Source organism: Marmota monax, unplaced genomic scaffold, assembly GCF_021218885.2.
Source record: "Marmota monax isolate L192 unplaced genomic scaffold, Marmota_monax_Labrador192_F-V1.1 WCK01_AAM20220418_F8-fsc00020, whole genome shotgun sequence".
NCBI lineage: Eukaryota > Metazoa > Chordata > Mammalia > Rodentia > Sciuridae > Marmota > Marmota monax.
Window position 1 is genome coordinate 5,138,712 of NW_026692912.1, and position 20,438 is coordinate 5,159,149.

The window sequence follows — 20,438 nt, forward strand, 5'->3', positions numbered from 1 at the left end:
AAATAGCAAGTGGAATTGTCCCAATACTGGTAAAAGATATAAGCCCCTAAATTCAAGTAGCTTAGTGAACCCCGAAATAAGTTAATACTAAAAAAACCCTGCCAAGACACACTACCCTTAGACTTTTGAAAACACAAGAAAAAGAAAAAATCTGGAGAAGAATGCTACCTCAATTATAGCTGAAAATAATTAGAAAGAGCAAATTTCTCGTCAGAAACGATGGTGGCCAGAAGAAAATGATGATGTGTTGAAAGAAAAAACTGTCCACATGGAATCATCTACTTAGTGACATCATCCATCAGGAAAGAAGGGGAAATGAAGACACCATCAAATGAAAAAAAAATGGAGAATTTGCCACTAGCAGATATGCCCTAGAAAAGTTGTTTGAGGGTTCGCTAAACAAAAACAAAACAAACAAAAAAATTTAAAATAAGGAACTTCAGAACATCAAAAAGGAAGGAAAAACATGGTAAGTAATATGATGAGTAAATACAATATATTTTCCTCTTCTTCTGTGCTTCCTCTTACGTTTGATGGTTGGTGTGAAAACTATAACATTGATGAGGTTCTATATGTTTGTAGACAAAATATTTAAGACAGTTATATTACAAATGCAAAAGAGTAAAGAAAGATAAGAATTTTTTATTTTTATTTTTTTGTGGTGCTGGGGATTGAACCTAGGGCCTGTGCATGCAAGGTAAGCACTGTACCAACTAAGCCATGTCTCCAGCCCCAAGAGAGAAGATTTCTATGCTTGACTTGAACTATAAAATGATACCACCAATAGAATGTGAAGAATATATATAATGTAATAGCTAAAGTTATCAATTAAAAAAACTAAACAAAGATACAAGAAATTAAATAAATTAAGATAAATTAAAATGAAATTGTGAAAAATATTCAAGTCACCCACAGGAAGGCAGAAAAAAGTAAGCAAAGAGACAAAAATCAGAACAGATAGAAAACAAAAAATTAAATGGAACGCTTAAACCCTAACATATCAATAATTATATTAAATGTAAATAGCAAAAATACACCAATTAGAAGATATAGATTGGCAGAATGGATTAAAATATGTCCAACTATATGCTATTTATAATAAATTTTCTCCAAATATAACAATATAGGCAGATTCAAACCAAAATAATAGACCATGCAAACATTCATTAAAAGAAAGTGGAAGTGGTTATGTTAGTACCAGATAAAGTGGGTTAGGAGGAAAATTTATAGTACTAAATGCATTTTTTAGAAAAGGAAACACTTCAAATAAATAATCTAAGTTGAGTTGATTCTTGAAGTGTCAAGAATCTTGAGAAAGATCAGAAAAGAAAATTAAATTCATAATTTAAAAACTTCCAAGATAAAAAGAGAAGAAAGAAAAAAGTCCAAGGCCCAGATATTTCACTGGAAAGTTTTAACAAATACTTACCAAATACTTGCCAAAAAGAATTAACATCACTTCTGCACCATTTCAAGAAATGGAAGAGGAGGGAACATGTCTCAGTTCATTTTATCAAACTAGTATTACCTTGATAACTAAGGGAGATGGAGAAAGTACCAAAAATGAAAATAAAAGACCAAAAAACCTTCAGCTTAGTATCTCTCAGGAATATAGACACAAAATTCTTGATTATCAAACAAAGTTTAACAGTATATGAAATGAATTATAAGTCATGAGCAAATGAGATTTATTCCAGGGATGCAAAGCTGGTTCAATACATGGACATCATTAAATGTAATCTATCACATAAATAGTCTAGAGAAGAAAATTCACAAGATCATGTCAATTGATACATAAAGAGTTCAGCAAATAAAATTCATCATACATTAACGATAAAACCCAGAAACAAATAGGAATTTTCTTCAGCTTGATCAGAAACAACTCCAAAACCATACAACTAACATTGTACTTAAGAATGAAAGACAAGGTAGTTCTTTACTCATCACAGTTCTGGGAGTTCTATCAGCACAATAGAGCAAGAGAATCAAGTAAAAGACATACAGATTAGAAGTAAAATTTTATCTATATGCAAATGACATGATTCCTTATAGAAAATTCCAAAGGATCTATTAAAAACAACAACAAAAAAACCCTTCTGGAACTAATAGGTGACCTAAGCAAGATTACAGAATATAAGGAAAACAAGATCAATTGCATTTCTATACACTAACAATGAACTTGTAGAAATTAAAATTCAAAATTCATTTACTATTTATAATTGCTTAAAACTAACGAAACATTTAGGTATAAATGTAACAAAACACATATGGAACTTACATTTTAAAAAACTACACAATGTTGACAAAAGAAATCAAAGATATAAACAAACATAATGCTCATGGTCTATAAGTTTCAACAATAAAAATATCAATTCTCCTCAGACTAGTATACAGATATAAGCAATTCCAATGAGAATTACACCAGGATTTTTTGTAGATGTAGACTATTAGTCTAAATTTATAATGAAAAAAGATCTAGAATACCTAATATAATTTTAATAAGGAAAAATAAAATAGAAGAAATCAGTCCACCCAGTTTCAAGACTTATTATACAGCTACGCCAACCAAGACTTTGTGGTATTGATAGATCAATGGAACAGAAGGGGAACTCAGAAATAGACATGCACAAATATATCCAACTGATTTTTCAACAAAGGTATAATAGCAAGTCAGTGGAGGAATGATAGTCTTTTCAAGAAATAGTATAGAGAAATTGATTAACCAAATTGGTACAAAAATTAAACATGATTTAAGTCTCACATCTTATAAAATAATTGATATTTAAGTATCATGGACTTAAACATAAATGTAAAACTATAATACTTGTAGAAATAAACATAGGATAAAAATCTTCAGAAACCAGGACTAGGTAAAGAGTTCTTAGACCTGACACCAAAGCACAATCCATAGAAGGAAAAATTGAAGAAAAAAAAGGTACTTCATCAAATTAAAAACAAATTTTTGCTCTATAAATGACCATCTTGTGTGGGTGGTGATAGTGCGGGAGTACCAGGGATTGAACTCAAGGGCACTCAACCACCGAGCCACATCCCCAGCCCTATTTTGTATTTTATTTAGAGACAGGATCTCACTGAGTTACTTAGTGCCTTGCTTTTTCTGAGGCTGGCTTTAACTAGCAATCTTCCTGCCTCAGCCTCTCAAACCACTGGGATTACAGATGTGAGCCACTGTACCTGGCTATAAATGACCATCTTAAGAGAATAAATAAGATAAGCTACAGAATGAAAGAAAGTATTTGCAAACCACATATCTGACACATGATTAAAATCTATAATATATAAAGAGCTCTCATAAGTTTAAAAGAGCAAAGAAACTAATCAGACTATGGACAAAAAACATGAACAGACAGTTCAATAAAGAAGATATACAGATGGCAAATAAGCATATGAAAAAATGTTAAAAGTCATTGGTCAATGGGGACATGAAAATTAAAACCAAAATAGGATATCACAACACAACCCAACAAATTAGAAATTTAACCTAGTGACATAAAGACTTGTGTTCAAATAAAATCCTGTATGCAAATATTTATAGTAGCTTTATTCATAAAAGCACCAAACTGGAAACAACACACATGTCCTTCAACATGCAAATAAGTAAGATGTAAGATGTTTATATTATGAAATACTACTTAGCAATAAAATGAATAACTGATACATGTAACAACTTGGAAGAACTTCCAGAGAATTATGCCAAATTTAAAAAGTCAATCTCAAAATATTACATTCTGCATGATTTCATTTATATAGCATCCTTTAAATGACAACATTATAGAAACAGAACAAATTAGTGGTTGCAAGAGGTGAATGGGGGAAGTGGGTGGAGGAATCAGAGGAAAGTGTTTGTAGCTCTAAAAGAGCAACATAGGTGATCCCTGTGGTGGCAAGAGGGTTCTAGATCACTGGGTGCAGTGGCCCAGGGCAGAGGCTTTGGAGGCTGAGGCAGGAGAATCTCAAGTTCATAACCAGCCTCAGCAATTTAGTGAGACTAGGAACAACTTAGTGAGACCCTGTTTCAAAAAATATAAAGGTCTAAGGATGTGTCTCAGAGGTTAAGCACCTTTGGGTTCAATCCTTGATACCAGGAAAAAAAAATTCTGGATCAATGTCAACATCTTAGTGTTGATAGCACACACTAATTTTGTAAGATGTTAACACTAAAAAAAAAAAAAAACAGGAAAACGATATAGGGGATTTCTCATATGATTTTTCAAAACTTCATGTGACTCTACAATTATCTTGAAAGAAAAAAGTATAATGAAAAAAAATTAAGTAATAGAAGACTGAAAAGCAAAATTTCTAGGTATATTCAGAAACAGCCAAGGTAGAACAACTACATTTTGGAGATTTGTGGATCTTGTCACTTCAGAGGAAAGCTAATCACTGCTTTATAGACACCTGGAAGTGGGGAAGAGAATATGATGAAAAGTACATTAAGCACTATGACAGGAAAGGGGCAATGCATGAATTGGCATTCTTATTCATATATCAGTTTCAATAAAATTTTACAGCTCCTTATGAGTGTCATACAATTCTCTTTCAAATTATTCATAGGAAATATATTTTTTTCCGGTTAGTATTAATGGAATTTGATAACATTTTTAAATACTAATATTTCTTCATAGAAAATTTTGATTTTTAAATTATTTATGTTGTTATCTTCTAAATCTGTTCTATTAATGCCTGGGGTTTTAGTTGTTTCCTTTGGATTTTCCAGGTGAACAATAATATAGCGTATAATAATAAAATAACTTTATTTTTGTTTTAAATATCAAATAAGGACATAGAGTATTCTTGCTTAATTAATTCTCATGATTTTAGTGTTAAGTAGATCAAATATAATGTCTATTTTTTTCTTATAGCTTGTTCTATACAGTTCATGATTTATTTTCATATTACTGCTTCCATATTTTGACCAGATTTTAACTTCAAGTTTTAATGGAAACCCCCCAAATGTTATCATTGTAATAATGGTTGGCCTTGTGTATTTGTTAAATGATTGCTTAAATGGTAAAAAAAAAAAAAAAAAAATCTACCATACCCTGGAAAACACTACCTCAAACCATCAATAAAAATATGCAAATAGCTTTAAGAGCACACACAGGCTTGTGTGCATGCGTGCACACACACACACACACACATGCACATAAGGTTTTTGGAGTAAATTTGGCAACAGTCTCAGTAACTGGGTAACATGAAAGAGAGAAATGTGTGATTAGGCACTTCCTACTGTTGAACTCGGCCTCCCAGATGGCTTACTTTGATACTAAGCCAGTGCTTCTCAGGGTCACTAGACTTGTTCACCTTTGCTTCTCCATACAAGGGATGGAAAATTCCCAGGAAATTGAGAACCAAGCAGAGTTTCCATATGCTGTGATCCTAGTATCTGATCATAAACTCACTTAATTTGTTCATTCACCAAAAATTTATTAATGCTTACTCCAGGTGTTGTGCAGCAGAGGACATAAAAATTAAAAGAGGCACAATACTGCTTTAAATGAATCCACAGAATGTTAAAGAAGAAAAACCTTCCCCAAATTATAATACTGTATAGTAAGTGTGTAGAGAGAAGATGTTTCAGAGAACCAAAATATCTAGATCTAACCATGTCTAGATAAGAAATCTACGGAGGAAGGAAGGAGAGTAAAGTCTCCTTTGGAGAAACAAGTTTGTCATAAATCTAAAAGAAGTGACAAGAACCACAGAGACAAGACATGGGATATTCTAAGCAAAGGGAAGAAAAATGTACAGGTATGGAAGTGTTGAAGCAGCCACAGCAGCTTGGGGTGGCTGGAGCGAAAGATGCTGCCATGATCACACCCCACCACTCATTCAGCCCTAGTAGAAACACATGGCTTTGATGTTTCTTCTCAAACTGTTTAAAAAGAGATACAGTGCGGTTTTTTGATTGTTATTTTAATGCATTAATTTAATCTGTTAATATAGATTGGGGTTTTTTACTATTGACATTTGGAACTTGTTGGGGCTACATGGTGTATCATAGGATATCTCCACCATCCCTGGCTACTACCCACCAGATACCAGTAACTCTTACCAGCTGTGACAACCAAAATCAATTCTAGATATTGTTAAACATCCTGGGGGCAGCGGGGATAGCGGGGGTGGGGGGCATCCCTCCCTGTTAAGAACCACCACTGGGTTCTATGTTAATCAAGTGCTTACTGCATGCAGGTGATTTAATACACAAGATCTTATTTTCTTTTTTCCAATGATCCTACTATTATTGACTCTATTTTTTTTAGATAAGGAAACTAAGGTCCAGAGAGATCAAAAAATTTTCCCAGGAATAAACACAGTGAGTGTCAGAACCAAGACTCGTGCCACCAACTGTTGTCAATAACTTATTTATGGACTCACAGTGGCATGAGGACTGAATCATGTATATCTCAGCATCACCAGCGCTCAGCGTACTACAAGGCACATCATGATTTCTCAGAACTTGCCGTTTGAACAATCATAGCCTGATTGCCTCTAGTGCGGGCTCTCATTTTTAAATTGTTAACATTGGCTACCATAGAAACTTGGCTAATCCTCTAATGTAGTGAATCAATTCCTCTTAGACCCCATGGAAACAAACAATGGGGATGTTAAGTTACGACTTAGAAGCAACTGTTTATGTTAAATGTAACCTGGAAAGAGCAGCAAAATGTTTCTGGATCATTTCTTTGATGGATCATGATTGCACAGTGAGTGCTTTGGATGGATTGCAAATAACTGAAAGAACTCCGGGGTCAGAGAGATCTGGGTCTGCAGGTTAACTCCGCCTCTTTATAGTTGAATGACATCAGGAAAACCTTGCATTCCTTAAAACTGATTCCAGTTTTGCAAGTACAGAATATAAGTAGGAAAAGACTTTGGCATGTGGATGTGCCATGGATCATTTTAAAGAGATTTAGTTTCCAGAACCTCCATCTTCATATATACCTAAATTGATGGATGGGCTTGAAAAAGTGTCTATGGTGCCTTTTCCTAATAGCATGTCTTTTTTTTTTTTCCCAAAAGAAATGCACACTTCTTGCCCCTTCTAAATCGTAAGTGCATTGCCCAAAGATGAGAAACCTATAGCATGGTTCAAAATCTTGATAGCTTGAAACCTTTTAATCAAGGCAGGCTTCCAAGAAGATTTTCTCAATTAGAGAAACTGTCATAGAACAGATTTCTAGAACTTGTTTTGTGTAACTGAAACCAACAAGAAGTCCTTTCATGAGCGCTTTACTAAGTCTTTTAGTAAAGCTCTATGTGTGTGTGTGGGGGGGGGGTCCCCAAAATTGAGAAAGTGAATAATGGTAACAGTTGAGTATCAATTCCTTTTGCAAGTCAAAAGTTTTCCAATTCCTCAATTTCAATAAAATTAAAAAGGATCCAAGGAAATTGTTAGCTAGCAGATGATTTACCATACCTTTCTGATTACAGATAACTGGTGTAGTTTTTGTCATGTAACACAGGAGGAACTCCAAGAATTGAGTGACACTGACTTAACTCTTTCACATTCTATTTACATATTTATGTGAAGATTTCAGCATAAAATCCATAGCAATAAAAACAGTAAAGAAATCAAATTGGTGCCATAAGTTTCTTGACTGAAAATGAATAATAAAAACCCACGGGTACATGAACTAATTAATATCCATCTCATTAAAAGATGTATTTGCAATAGTATTTTTATGTGTCATTAGTATCAAAATGTATAATGTTTGACAAATTATACAAAATAACAATTATGATAATAACTCAATCTAGTAGTAGTTTTTGTCATAGAAAATTAAAATATTTATTTTAGTTTATATCCAAAGATTATATGGCAGACAAGTACAATGCTGGGATCAATAGAAGGTTTTGGGATATGAAAATATGTTGCATAGAAAATAATTGTATGGTAGAAATGGAATAAAACTATGAAAATAAGAAGTTTCAAAATTTCTGCATTAAAAAGTGCTTATTCACAAATGAATACTTAAAGAAATCAAATTATGTATGATACTTAGATTTTAGTGGCTACACTTGAAAATGATAGTTTTATTTTAAAATGTCAATACAGTATTATAGAAATGTCTTCTTTTAAATTTCTACTGAAAAGTTTTAGATGGCCACTTGAAAACCAATGAGGGATCCATAAATTTTCAATATTTTTGGAGGGAGGAATAGGTTACATGAGTAAAGATGTTTGAAGACCATGATTTGTAGATGTTTGATGTTTTTCTTTGTCCCCGGAAAGAGTCACTTATAATGAGGCCAGGGAAAAGAAGAGGAGAATGAGACCTTACAATGATAAAGAGAAATTGGTCACAATCCTTACCTTGACAATTTTAAGCTACTGGCTATACTTTTCTGAGTCTATCTAAACAGCACAATATGCTGACTTTGGGGTTTGTGATGCTTCACACCAATGTTCCAGTTTTGTGTGTTTCTGTAACAAATGTGATAGACAGGAACATTTATCATCATGGTCGAATACCCACCTACCTCGGTGGAAAAGAGAGTAAACTCCCTGATTCTAGGCAGCAAGTTAGAAATCCTCCTCCTTGAGTTGATGAGAACCAGTATCAACATGCTGGCTGGCAATATGCCCTCATAAAAAGCAAAGCAAGCATAAAACATTGTACAAATTCCTTACATCTTACAAATCCTTTATTTGGTACCATTGGGGATATTTTTTGGGAGGAGAATCAGCTAAGCTCTGCTTAGAGAACAATACTGCCAAATGTTTTGGTTTCCATTCAAGAATTTCTAGAGCTCTTTCTCCTCTCTTCTTTCCAAAGAAATGATATAATCTTTAGACAGGAAAAAGTATGTGTGCGTGAAGGGTGGGGGTGGGAATTTATGTGCATTTGTGTATGTGTGTAACAAGAGATTCCCACATAAATATTTCAGTGTTTCTATATCTATAGTGTAACTTCCTTGGATGAAAAATAATACAACTGGAGCTTTGGCTCAAATGATCTGGGCCTCACCGTTGGACACTATCCAGCTATAATTTTCAATCTGCTCATTCCTAGCTCACTGAAAGGAAGTCAATCTGCAGAGAAGCAATGTCCTCAAGATGCCTGTTGTCTCTGTACTCTGTGTCTGTCAAATCCCCTCAGGGGAAATCCAGAACAGCTGCAACTCCTTGGATTTACAAGAGCTCGCTGGTTATTCACAACTAATTTGATGATCCATTCATCTTAAAGTGACTATTCTAGTAAATCAACTGTATACTGTACTTAATTTATTGTTGGCAGAGCTTAATAAAAATGTAAATATTTTGCTTTCATTTAAATCAAGTGTATTTAAAAGAAATTGTCCTAGCATGTGTTTTTGTGCTAGGGATTCTGTGGTGCCCAAGGCAGACATGGAAACCATGAATTGCCTAAGATTTAAATGATGAGTTTCTCTTCATTGAAGATTCTGGTATTAAAGTCAACTTCTTGCCTGCATCCGTTTTTATTTTATTTTTCTTGAGCACTTACTATAGGGTCTGAAGGCAGGAAGTAGAATACAAAACATATCAGGAAGCCATTGCCTGTTAGACTTGTTTGAGGAATTAAGAACAAAGACAGTAGACAGATGTGGTGAGAAAAGGAACCAGATCTTGAATCAAGGTCTGAGGAATGAAAGGCATGGTATTTGGAAGGAAGTGCAACTAGTTCTAGCTTTTAGCTCAAAGGTAAAAGAGAGGTCAAGTCACACAAAGCCTCTATGTCATGCTAAGGAGCTTGAATTTATTCTATGAATGGGCCATCATTTAAAAGCATTAAGCAGGAGTGTGGCATGACAAGATATGTATTTTATGTAATTCATTCTGTCTTTTCCTTCCTAGTACTATATTGAATCATATGAAGTTGCTATTCTACAGATGGAAAATGATCGAATATTGATGACCTCATTAGGGGCCAACTAACGCTTTGAATTCAAAATTGTATTTTTAATTGTGAGTATATTTATTCAGCATCTCTCTCTACAGCTAGATGTAGATCTTGGAGCCAGAAGACTGGCTCATATTTCAGCTCTTCTAGCTGCATGACCCTGGATAAGTTACTTAACCTCTCAAACTTCCAGTCTCCTTATTTCTAAAATAGAACTACACTCCAGAGAGTTATTAGGAAGATTAAATGAGTTAACAAATATCAATGTTTGGAAACGTGTCTTGCACATAGTCATTGTCATATAATGTTTGCTATTTTAAATATCATTATCAGTTATAGCTTTTGTCACCATTGACATCATCATCATTGCCATGACTGCCTAAGAGCCTGTTAAAGGTGAAGGATGAAAAAAATAATACTAGTAATAGAGCCGGAAATGAAAGCAACAGTTTTCTTTGCCAGTTCTCTCAGTTAACCCAACCATTTACCAACACACATGTGCATATGCAAACACACACACAATTATTTATGTAGATGCATATGTATATAAATCTATATACATAATCTTTTCATATCTACATCAATCTACATAGATATATATGCATATAGATATATGTGTATTTATGTATGTATCTATTTAGATATAAGTCCATTTTACAGAAGACATTAAGTTACCTAAAGTTACATGGTTTATAACCAGCAGAGATTGAATGTGAACCAGATCTTTCTATATTTTTACAAATTTTGAAAACAGTTCTATGGTTGGTCTCTGAATGACAATGTGTATAAGAGATTATTTTCAAAAATGGAAAAATAAGTAGTGTGGTATCTTGAAAATAACATAGGACTTAGAGCAAAGTGCCCTGGGTCCCTCCCTGGGTTCTGCTGATAGCTGAATATGTCATCTTGGGCAAAAAACTCATTTTTTTCTTGAGGCTCCAATTTCCTCTTGCAGAATGAGGGGTTTAAAGCAGATAATCTCTAAGGTTCTTGCTGGCTCTAGAAAGAAACTATGTGCTTTTGAAAGACATTGTTTCTAAGATGATGAAAAATGCTTAGCATTCCAAATGTTCAGAATGAAAACTGACCTCCTCCTATTGAGTAATAAAATAGCCTCGGCCTCCTCATCTTTCTGATCTTAGCTTAGAATCCCTTTAGCCTTCCCTGGATCCTGTTCTTGATAGCACAAACATTTTTATTTGATAGCACATGTCATGGTTTGCAATTGCAAAATGATTTATGTGGTTATATTGTAAATTCCAAGAAGGCAGAGACCATCCCTGTGGGCTCATGGTGGAATCACTAACTAGTGCCTCATAGGGGTTAGACATGGAAAATGTTCTTCAGCAACATTCATTGACTAAATGGATTCTAAAAGAGGCTCCCTGCTTCCAGGTTTTCAGTACTGGATGATTTAGAGCTAAATTTGGTTTTTGCCTTTCAGAAAGATGAATCTGGTAATGAACATTTCAGGCCACAGGAAAAATATGATTTACTTATTTTCTCTTAGCTCCTAGGATGCCAGAGAAGCCAGCAACGGTGCTACCTCCTGCAACTACAGATAGTAGACATCTTGGAGGTCCAAAACCACTTTTCTTAATTGCTACCAGAGTCCTAGGCCAGAGGCCCGATTCTGGGGGTATCAAAAGACCAGATGTGGTCACCTGCCACCTAGAGAGACCAATCAAAGAGATGAATGGTGGTAAAGCAGGAAAGGAATTTGTCCAGTTTGGCCATAGAGAGAAGGACAGGGGAACTAGAATCTAGGCCTTGTCCTCGGGGTTCTGGTGGGAACTTCAGGATTACACAAGGAAGAATTAGGGAAGGGTACAGGAAGCAGTCTTGGTCTAACTGTGGTCTGGCTAATCATTATCTCAGGTCTGGTTCTATGCAGTCTTGGGGGATCATGGGAAATCATTTTACTTCTTGAGAGGTAGTTCAGTTCCTGTCAAGAGATGATTGTTCCTATTTAGGGGGTTGCTTTGGTTCCTATCACAGGGAGGTAAGCCCATAGGCTTTGCTGGAATTTGAGACAAACTGGCAAGGACTCAGAGAGTGAGCAGGCCAGAGGAGCAGAATGGAGTCATTCCTAATAATGACAGGGTCCTCCTTCAGGGGCAGCAAAGGAAAATTCTCTTGGAAGCAAATACTGAAGACGACAAGATGAACATTTATATTGGAGCAACTCTGATTTAGATCTTGTATGTCAGAAAGTGTTAAGCTGAGGTTTACTAAGTTAAGAGAAAGAATGGAAAAGCTAATCCTTTTATGTGTGGTATTCTTGGCTGCAACTGGCAGCAGAAGGCCTCTGATCTCTCTACTGATGCTCTCATGACAGGCCCACCCAACCTCCCACATTTTATGGACTGCTGTGCCTTTCAGCCTGGAATGCGCTACTGGTGGCAGCCAAAGCTATTTGGGTAACTAGGGGCAGCAGGTTTGTGAATTGAGCTTCCCCCCACTCCCCCACCTCTCCAGCTTATCCCCTGGGATGCAAGATCCTAGAGCTGTAGAATGGAGGCTGGGGCACACAGTGGCTGAGGCTGATGACGGTGGCTTGTTGGCAGGAAACAGTTCAGCCTAAGGACCACACGGAAGGCAGACATGCTGACGGCAGCTTCCAGCAAAGAAAATGAGATTTTCTGCCTGCATTTGGTGGGCTAGGATGGGAGGAGTCAGGGAGGGCGTGTTGGGGAGAGCGCCAAGCTGTTGATGAGAGTGTGGGAAGATTCAAGGGGAGGGAGAAACAAGAGGAGGCACTGTGCCAACTCAGAGGCAGTTGGGTTGATCTCTCCTCCCTTTGCTGCCTAAGTGAGAAATCCTGCTGGGTGGGTGGAAGCAGGGCCAAGAAAAGAGAGATTCTGCTGGGTGAACACGGATGGTCAGACCAGGCAAGGATCTGCTAGCTGGGATCAGAGTCATGGGAGGAAGGAGAATTTAAGAGAAATGAGAAGAGGGACAATGAGAATAAAAGAGAGTAAAATAATGATACAAGAAGAAATGTCCCATAAGAAGAAAGAATAAAGGAAGAGAACATATTGAATAGAGAGAGGACCACGTTTCTGTGCTGCAGAGCCGGCTACCTACCAAATGCCAGAATGAAATAATATTCACATGAACTAGTAGTGAGCAGCCGAACGACACTGAGAAAACCAAACCTACTGCTCCCACATTTCCCTGGTGAGTGTCATTTCCATGGGAATACGGTTTTCCAAAACAAAAAAATCATGGAAAATCTGTAAGTTATTTTAAAAAAACAACATTGCTTTTTAGGTAAAAAACAGAATAAATAAAATACTGTCTAACACGGAAAAACCACAGGCTGCTTTTAAATATTAAATACTTCCTAAAATATAACACAGAGCGTGAGAATCATTAAGAATGCCTCTCTAATAAAATAAGAAGACGTTTTTGTAAGAAACTTTAGAAAAGGAAAATTTACAAACGTTGACAATGTAAATTCCGTTTTGAAATCACAGCATTTTGGAACTTTTTTTTTCCATACAAGGGATTGAACCCAGAGGCTCTTAACCACTGAGCCACATTCCTAGCCTGTTTTTTATTTTTTATTTTGAATTATGAGACAGGGTCTTGCCAAGTTGCTGAGAGCCTCATTAAGTTGCTGAGGCTGACTTTGAACTTGAGATACTCCTGCCTCAGCCTCCAAAGCTGCTGGAATTACAGGCATGTGCGACTGTGCCCAGCCTTTTGGAACTTTCTGATGCCCTTTTGGGGAGGCTTTCAATGAGTCAAAAGATCAAGCAAATGTTGCATTTTTCATGACAATTTAGCAAGGTATATTCAGATCAGGGAATGGAATCCCACTGGTTGCAATCTCATACACAGACTGAGACATATTTTGGTGTAGGTTCCTATGGAACAGATTTGGCTAGTAGATTAATGACAAAAGACCTCAAATCTTCCCCCTTCCAATTCTGAACCTATCCTTGCAGAGGGCTTCCTCTTGATATCCTGCCATGGCCATGTAAGCAAGCCTGGGCTACCCTGATGGGGTATGAAAGGCCTCATGGAGGATAGCCTCCTTGTCCCAGTCCAGACCACTTCAGACCAGTCTACAGTCATCTGACTGCTGGCATTGAAGCCAGCTGAGATCTGGAAGGCAGACTACTCTAGTCATAGCTGAGGGCAAAAGCATGATTCATAGTAGCTAAAACCAAAAGAGCTAAAAGAGCTGCCCAAATGATCCGCACTCATGAGCAATAGATACATTATTTTGGCAGGCGCAGTGGTATACACCTATAATCTCAGTGGCTCAGGAGGCTGAGGCAGGAGGATCACAAGTTTAAAGCCAGCATCAGCAATTAGTCAAGGCCCTCAGCAACTTAGCAAGGCCTTGTTTGAACATAAAAAAAAAAAAAAGAGCTGGGGATGTGGCTCAATGGTTAAGCACCCCTGGGTTCAATTTCTGGTGTCAAAAACAAACAAACAAATAAATTAAAAAACCAGTGTTTTAAGCCACGAAGTTTGGGGATCATTTGTTACACAACAGGCAACTGATACTGTTATACACCGTCTGGAGACTTACCTGTACACTCATACTGTAGACCTTTCCCATAATAACCCTTTTCACAGATGCATTCAAATTGGCCTGTGTGTGTCCCACATTTACAGCTTGCCATTCGGTCACAGCAGTCTTTTCCAGCTTCACAGAGGTATGAGCAGTGGGACATGTCCTCTTGAATGAAACTCCCAGTAGGTAGATCTATCAAAAACATATGACAGGGCAATTAAAAAGTGATTGACAATTGAATGTTACATTCTTTAGTCTCTAAAATTCAAGTGCAAGCTGGAGACAATATCTTTTTCTCATCAGTCTAATCGCTTCCTTGCTCTCTACTCTCACCCAAATATAAATGTGTGTTATTTGCTACCACGCTCTGGGAATTTGTTTCAGCCAGTTAAGTTATTTCAGTTCTGGAACCGCATCATAAGTTCTCAGGGCCACTCAGGGTCAGGCAGAAATTAAGTACTTTGGAGACAAATCTCCAGATGCAGCAGGAAGTAACACAGTCAGTTCCTCAGGTCATCCTCCTGGCTTCCAAACCAGCAGTGTTGCACCGCCTCTGAATGAGGTCAGGCAGCAGTAACCAGATACCCAAGTTCCTTGTTCAAGTTAGAAGTAAAACTGCAATTCTGACTGTTGAATAAGGATGTTGATTGTGAGCTACTGACTTTAGATTAAATTCCATCACTTTGCTATTTGATTAAAGACTTAAAGAACAGCACCCACATAAGCTAAGTGATAAAACCAGGATCTGGTCTGTGTCTCAAATTTAAATACATTGACACATGTTAATGTTAACAGAGACCATTCTGATTACACGAGCCATGCCCACCACCAGCCTGAGCAGAGCAGTTTCAAAAGTGACTTAACAAGGCAGGGAAAGGTTGAATATGACGGTCAGGAATGGATGCCAGGAATGGGGCAAGCAGTAAGTCCATTTAGGTCCAGAGTGTTAGGTCCAGATATAGGGATGGGCCTGTGGCAGGAACTCAAGTGACTGAGTGTCACAAGACACAGAGACTGCGAGTGCATACCTGGGAAAGAGATTGATGATGTGCTCAATGATGGAGTGTCTGTTTCCATGTATAACAAAGTGAATAACAAATAGGGGCGATGTAAAAGGAAGACTTCAGCCCCAAGGGGAAGAGGCCAGAACAAGAAAGAGGCCAGGCACCACATTAAAATCTACCCAGTATACTCTGATGTGGATGAAAAAGACCTATGACAGGGGCCCTGAAGACTTGGTTCTGACACATTGGGTCACAAGTTTATTTTACAGTGAACAACTTAGGAAAGCAGGAAAAACTTAAGTGTCAAGGATGGTCAACGCTGTAGCGTTCAAATCTGGGAGAGAAACAAATGGAAGAATTTTATATGAAATAAAGCTATTATTCTGTAGGCTTATTGAGCATGGCTAGAAACATAGACAATTTCAACATGAAAAGTGGATCTGTCCAAAATAAAAGTAGCTTTAGAGATTATAAAGCCAAGGGAAAGAACTCATGGCCTTTGATCTAATCATGTCTTTCTAATAAAAACAGGGTTTCTTCTTACCAGATATGGGAAATCTACCAAAGTATTATGCATTCTAGATTTTAGTGTAAACAACATACTGGCTTTTAAAGCTGTTGCATTATAGAATCCAAAACCCTTTCCTTGAAAGCTCCATCCTACTTAGTTTCTGGTTAATTCACACTGACACAAAAGGCACCAGTCTTAGAAGACAGATTGGAGATTCGTCCTCTATAACACTGGTTTCTAACAACACCTATGACCTCATGCCCTCATCTAGTCACAGCCACTGTTTCCAAGTGCAGCTGCCCTATTCTTCCACCTAACACATTGCTTTCCCTGAAGAAAAGGAGAAACAAAGGTCATCACAGTCTCAGGATTCCTGCCATGTGCCAGATACAATAAATAACTAGGTGAAGTTTAAGTATTTTGTTTTAATCCTCTGAAAAAAAATTATGTGGTACATACTATAATATTCTCCATTTTTGATAGGATATAAAATTGAAGCTCACAGTTGTTATATAAATTGCCCAAGATAAAGAATTATTAATTAATCAATATTGATATTTAATAAGTAATAACTAAGACATAATTACAATGGATAGTTTTGGAGCCAGCAGTAACTTTCTAATAACTTTGTATGTACTAATGCATTTATTTCTTATGACAAATCTATGAAGTATGCATTGTCTCATTACCTATATTCTAATAATAAGAAACCTAAGAAGTGTAGAACATAGACACTGTCAAAAACCAGTTAGCCAGCAGGTGACAAAACAGGAATTCAAATCCAGGCACACTAGACTTTTCAGACTTCACCCTTAAAATCTAGACTTCATTAAGTCATAGGCTCAGAATTTAAATACAAACTTCTTTACTTCCAAGCCTATTTTCCTGCTGCTTCTAAGCCCTGACCCAATCTTGGCCCATTTCACTGAGATTCTAGTTTCCAAAATCTTTTACCAGTGTCCTCTCTCAGAGAGGTTTTTTTGTTTTGTTTTGTTTAAATAACTACCGCTACAGCCTGAAATTGCACCACAGTAGGCTCACCTGCTTATTATGAGCATCATTAATTGGCTGGAATCTTGTGTGGCCCTGGTTTTCCCCTGAAATGGGACCTGTATATGGACACCTGCAAGGATCAAGCCTAATTTGCCACTTTGCCAGACACCCTGTCTTCTCTTTGCAGTCTGCATTCTCATCTCCTGGCTCACCAAGACACATGCCCATACGATGACGGGAACGTTCATCTAACTCCTCTTATACAACTGCACATTCTTGTACACGGTGTACAAAGAACTCTAATGAGGGCATTTGCTGATTTTCTTCCCTTTTAGGGTTGACCACAATTAAGCTTATACAAAAACATATTTATCTTCAAATTGTCAGGGCAAGAAATATGTGTTTAGTATTCATCGTCCCTATATCTTCATGTGTATTCCTGGAAACATTCTTTTGAGATTCACTGTGCAAGTCTCTGAATGTTTACTTCATCTGTCCAGATAACTGCAAATGAGATCTAAGTCAAGACTTCCTACTCTGTGTGTGGCCTCCAAACACACCTCAGTTCATTCCACCAATGATTCTAATGGTTCTAGGTGGGAACATATGGATATTCTAGTGAAAATATATCACAGCTGTTACGAAAGAAAACAAAACAAGTTCTCTTGTTGCAAGTTCAGAATGTCGTCTCTATGAAGTTCAGCACAACTTGTGATAGCCAAAGCACACATGGGCATCACGCTCAGCAAGAACCTTAGAAGGGTTTGATATAACATCAGGCAATGATAGGGAAACCCCACTTAAAGGCACCTTTGTTAGACATTAGGCTCCATTACCTTCATGCAATGCCCGGCGTGCTAAAGCCTCAAATTCTTCAAAACTGTGAAGCAGGTAGCAGTGTTCCTCCTTCGGGGTGGAAGCCATATCATTGAGTTCCCGAATGTTTCCTTGCCATATGCCAAAAGTGAAGATCTCCACACCAAAATCTCTCAGTGATGCTGCAATTGGCCTGGGATCTCCTCCATTGGAATATCCATCAGTGATGAGAAATATAACTTTGGTGGAGTTTTCTCTGGAATGACTAAGAATTTTCTGTAAAGAAACAGAGAGCATCAGTCTGAGATTGCATTATGTTGCTCACTACGTGCTCCCTCCTTATGGAAGAGCACACTCGAGAAGATCATTAGCATTTCACATCGTGGAGGAAGGGAAGCCCTGCTCAGTGAGAGTAAAACCAAAACAGACCCAGCCCAGAGTCTACCACGGTCTTCCACAGAAACACAATATACCACAGAAGTTTAGATGTATCATCATCATCCTCTCTATGGAGCTCACTGATGAAGAGCAACAAGTGTTTATGGGATGAATTTTTAAATGAATGTTATTATTTATTGTTAGGCTGTCTTTTATTGATTTTCCAGGCTCTCATAATATATCAATCAAATCTGAGTCTAGTATTTCTCTCTATGTCTACTTCTCTATGCATCCATCTAAACCTCTGTATGATGAACCCTTAAAGCCTAATGGGAAGAAATTTTAGCAGAGTGTCTTTTCCAGAGTTAATAATGGCTGACCTTCTTCTATATTTGTTTTTCCATTGCTCCTTCAAAAATGTAGAATGGATTCAATACTCCATCTCTTCTGGACCACCCAGTATTAGCATAAAATCCGCTGTTTTTGGCGGTGTCCTATCTTCATGAGAAAACATTGATTCACTAAATCCTACCCTGGGCTTTATTATTTTAGGACAAGTGAATTCTGTTTTACAATATTATATGCTATTCCTTCTCCACAGATGGAAGGGAAAAAAAATCCTTTTAAACCGGCATTCTATTTATTGCCACTGTGTTCTGTAACATCAAACCATAAAGGCTGAGAGCTCCAGAGGTGATTCTGGTATTGTTTCCAATTCATCTTTGATGATTTTCATTAGAATTGGGTAGGAAAGGTAAAGAAGTGCCAGGGTGTGTTTTCTGGCAATTGCTTAGAAGGCATTCATGTTTATTAGATAGTAATTCAAGAAACTCTGCATGTTTTCCAGTAGCTAGACAGGAAGAGCAACAATTGTATCCTAAGTTTTATAGAAATTAAAAAAGAGGTACTGTAACTTAACAATAAGTCTGATTCAATTCACTTCAGGGGCCAGACTCACTATAGGATCCAGATTCCCTCAGATTGTACAATTCACATCTGTAGAAAGCAATTTCCTTTTGTATACACTCAATATTAAGTATTATAATTCAATAAGCCTTACTTGAAATTTCATTTGTGTCTGTGAGTTATAGTTAAAGATGTTAAACTTGAACTTAAAATAAATTAAACAAAAAGTGACTCCAGAAAACATCTGGAAAGCCAGCAGTTTGACAAGAGGTATTCAAACACTTCATCCCGCTCCTTCTATAAAACCAAGTGAGATCCAGGAAACAGCACAGATGGGAACATGGTGAAGATGGGCACAGAGGGCAGTTTGTGTGACAGAATAATGTGCAAGATGTCAAAGGACAGCCCCTCAATATGGAAACAAGGGGCCCAGTCAACAGTTTCACGTCTTAGTTTTCAGAGTTTAAAAAGATATCTTTTGATGAAGGACAGGATTTGGGATAAATTCTTGATAAATATGAGATTTTTCTACCCTTGAGACAAGAAATGAATCTCTGAGGACAGGGAGAGTGAAAGAATTAGAGAACAAGAGATGTCAGACATTGCTGTGAGGTCTTGAATTCTCCACCAATTTCTCCAACTCCCAACTCAGTCACAGAAGAAGGGGTGATCACTAAACAACCCCCTAGGCATAGGGATTCATAGGTCCTCTGTCTATTGGGATATTCAGGTACTGGCTGTCCCACAGTAGTGCCCTTGATCATGATGACATGGGACAATGCAGTACAATTATGTGGGTGTTAAAGGAGAGAGGACCTGATGAGTCCTCCATATTCCTAAAGGGGTATAGAAGGGAGAAAGCCAACATCATATTAAGATCCATGTGTTCGGCAAGGGATGGCGCCATGGACCATGTGAGCCAAAGCCAGATGGAGATGTATCTCTCTCTGGTCACATAAGTATGAAGAGGTCCAAGGAGTCCTAGGGGCACCAAAGGTCTACAAAACTAACCAACAAATGTGCCAATGTCCAACGATGACCGTCATGACCAGTGATGAGACAATTGTACACCATAGAAGACGGAAGTGCAGAACATGTCAGTGCTGAGAGGAGAGCACCCCCTAAGCAGCTCTGCATAAGCACCAGGGCTTTCACTTGACTTTGGGGAGGAAGAGAAAGAATCCTGAATGTGACTCAGTTTATAAAAGTATTTGAGAAACTGATTTTTGAACCTTCTTGCAAATATCTAGAGTTTTCGTCATCAGGTGTATTAGAGTTTCAAAGTGTAACATCAGGAAAATAGAGATTTTTTTTTATAAAAATTGTTCAACAGCAGATAGTGACATATTTTATCTTTTATACACAACATCTATTCCTGATTGAACCTTGGGATATCTTGAAAGGTAGGTAGA

General features: G+C 37.1%; 1 protein-coding gene across 1 annotated transcript in view; it reads right to left on the reverse strand.

The window, feature by feature from the left end:
* Svep1 (sushi, von Willebrand factor type A, EGF and pentraxin domain containing 1) overlaps positions 1-20,438 on the reverse strand; it is a 177,261-nt gene that overhangs the window by 132,645 nt on the left and 24,178 nt on the right. Inside the window, exons 2-3 of the mRNA XM_046451540.2 lie at positions 17,763-18,018; positions 14,434-14,610 (exon numbers count right to left, since the gene is read on the reverse strand). Coding sequence (XP_046307496.1) covers positions 14,434-14,610; positions 17,763-18,018 — 433 coding nt within the window. The remainder of the gene's footprint in view (positions 1-14,433; positions 14,611-17,762; positions 18,019-20,438) is intronic.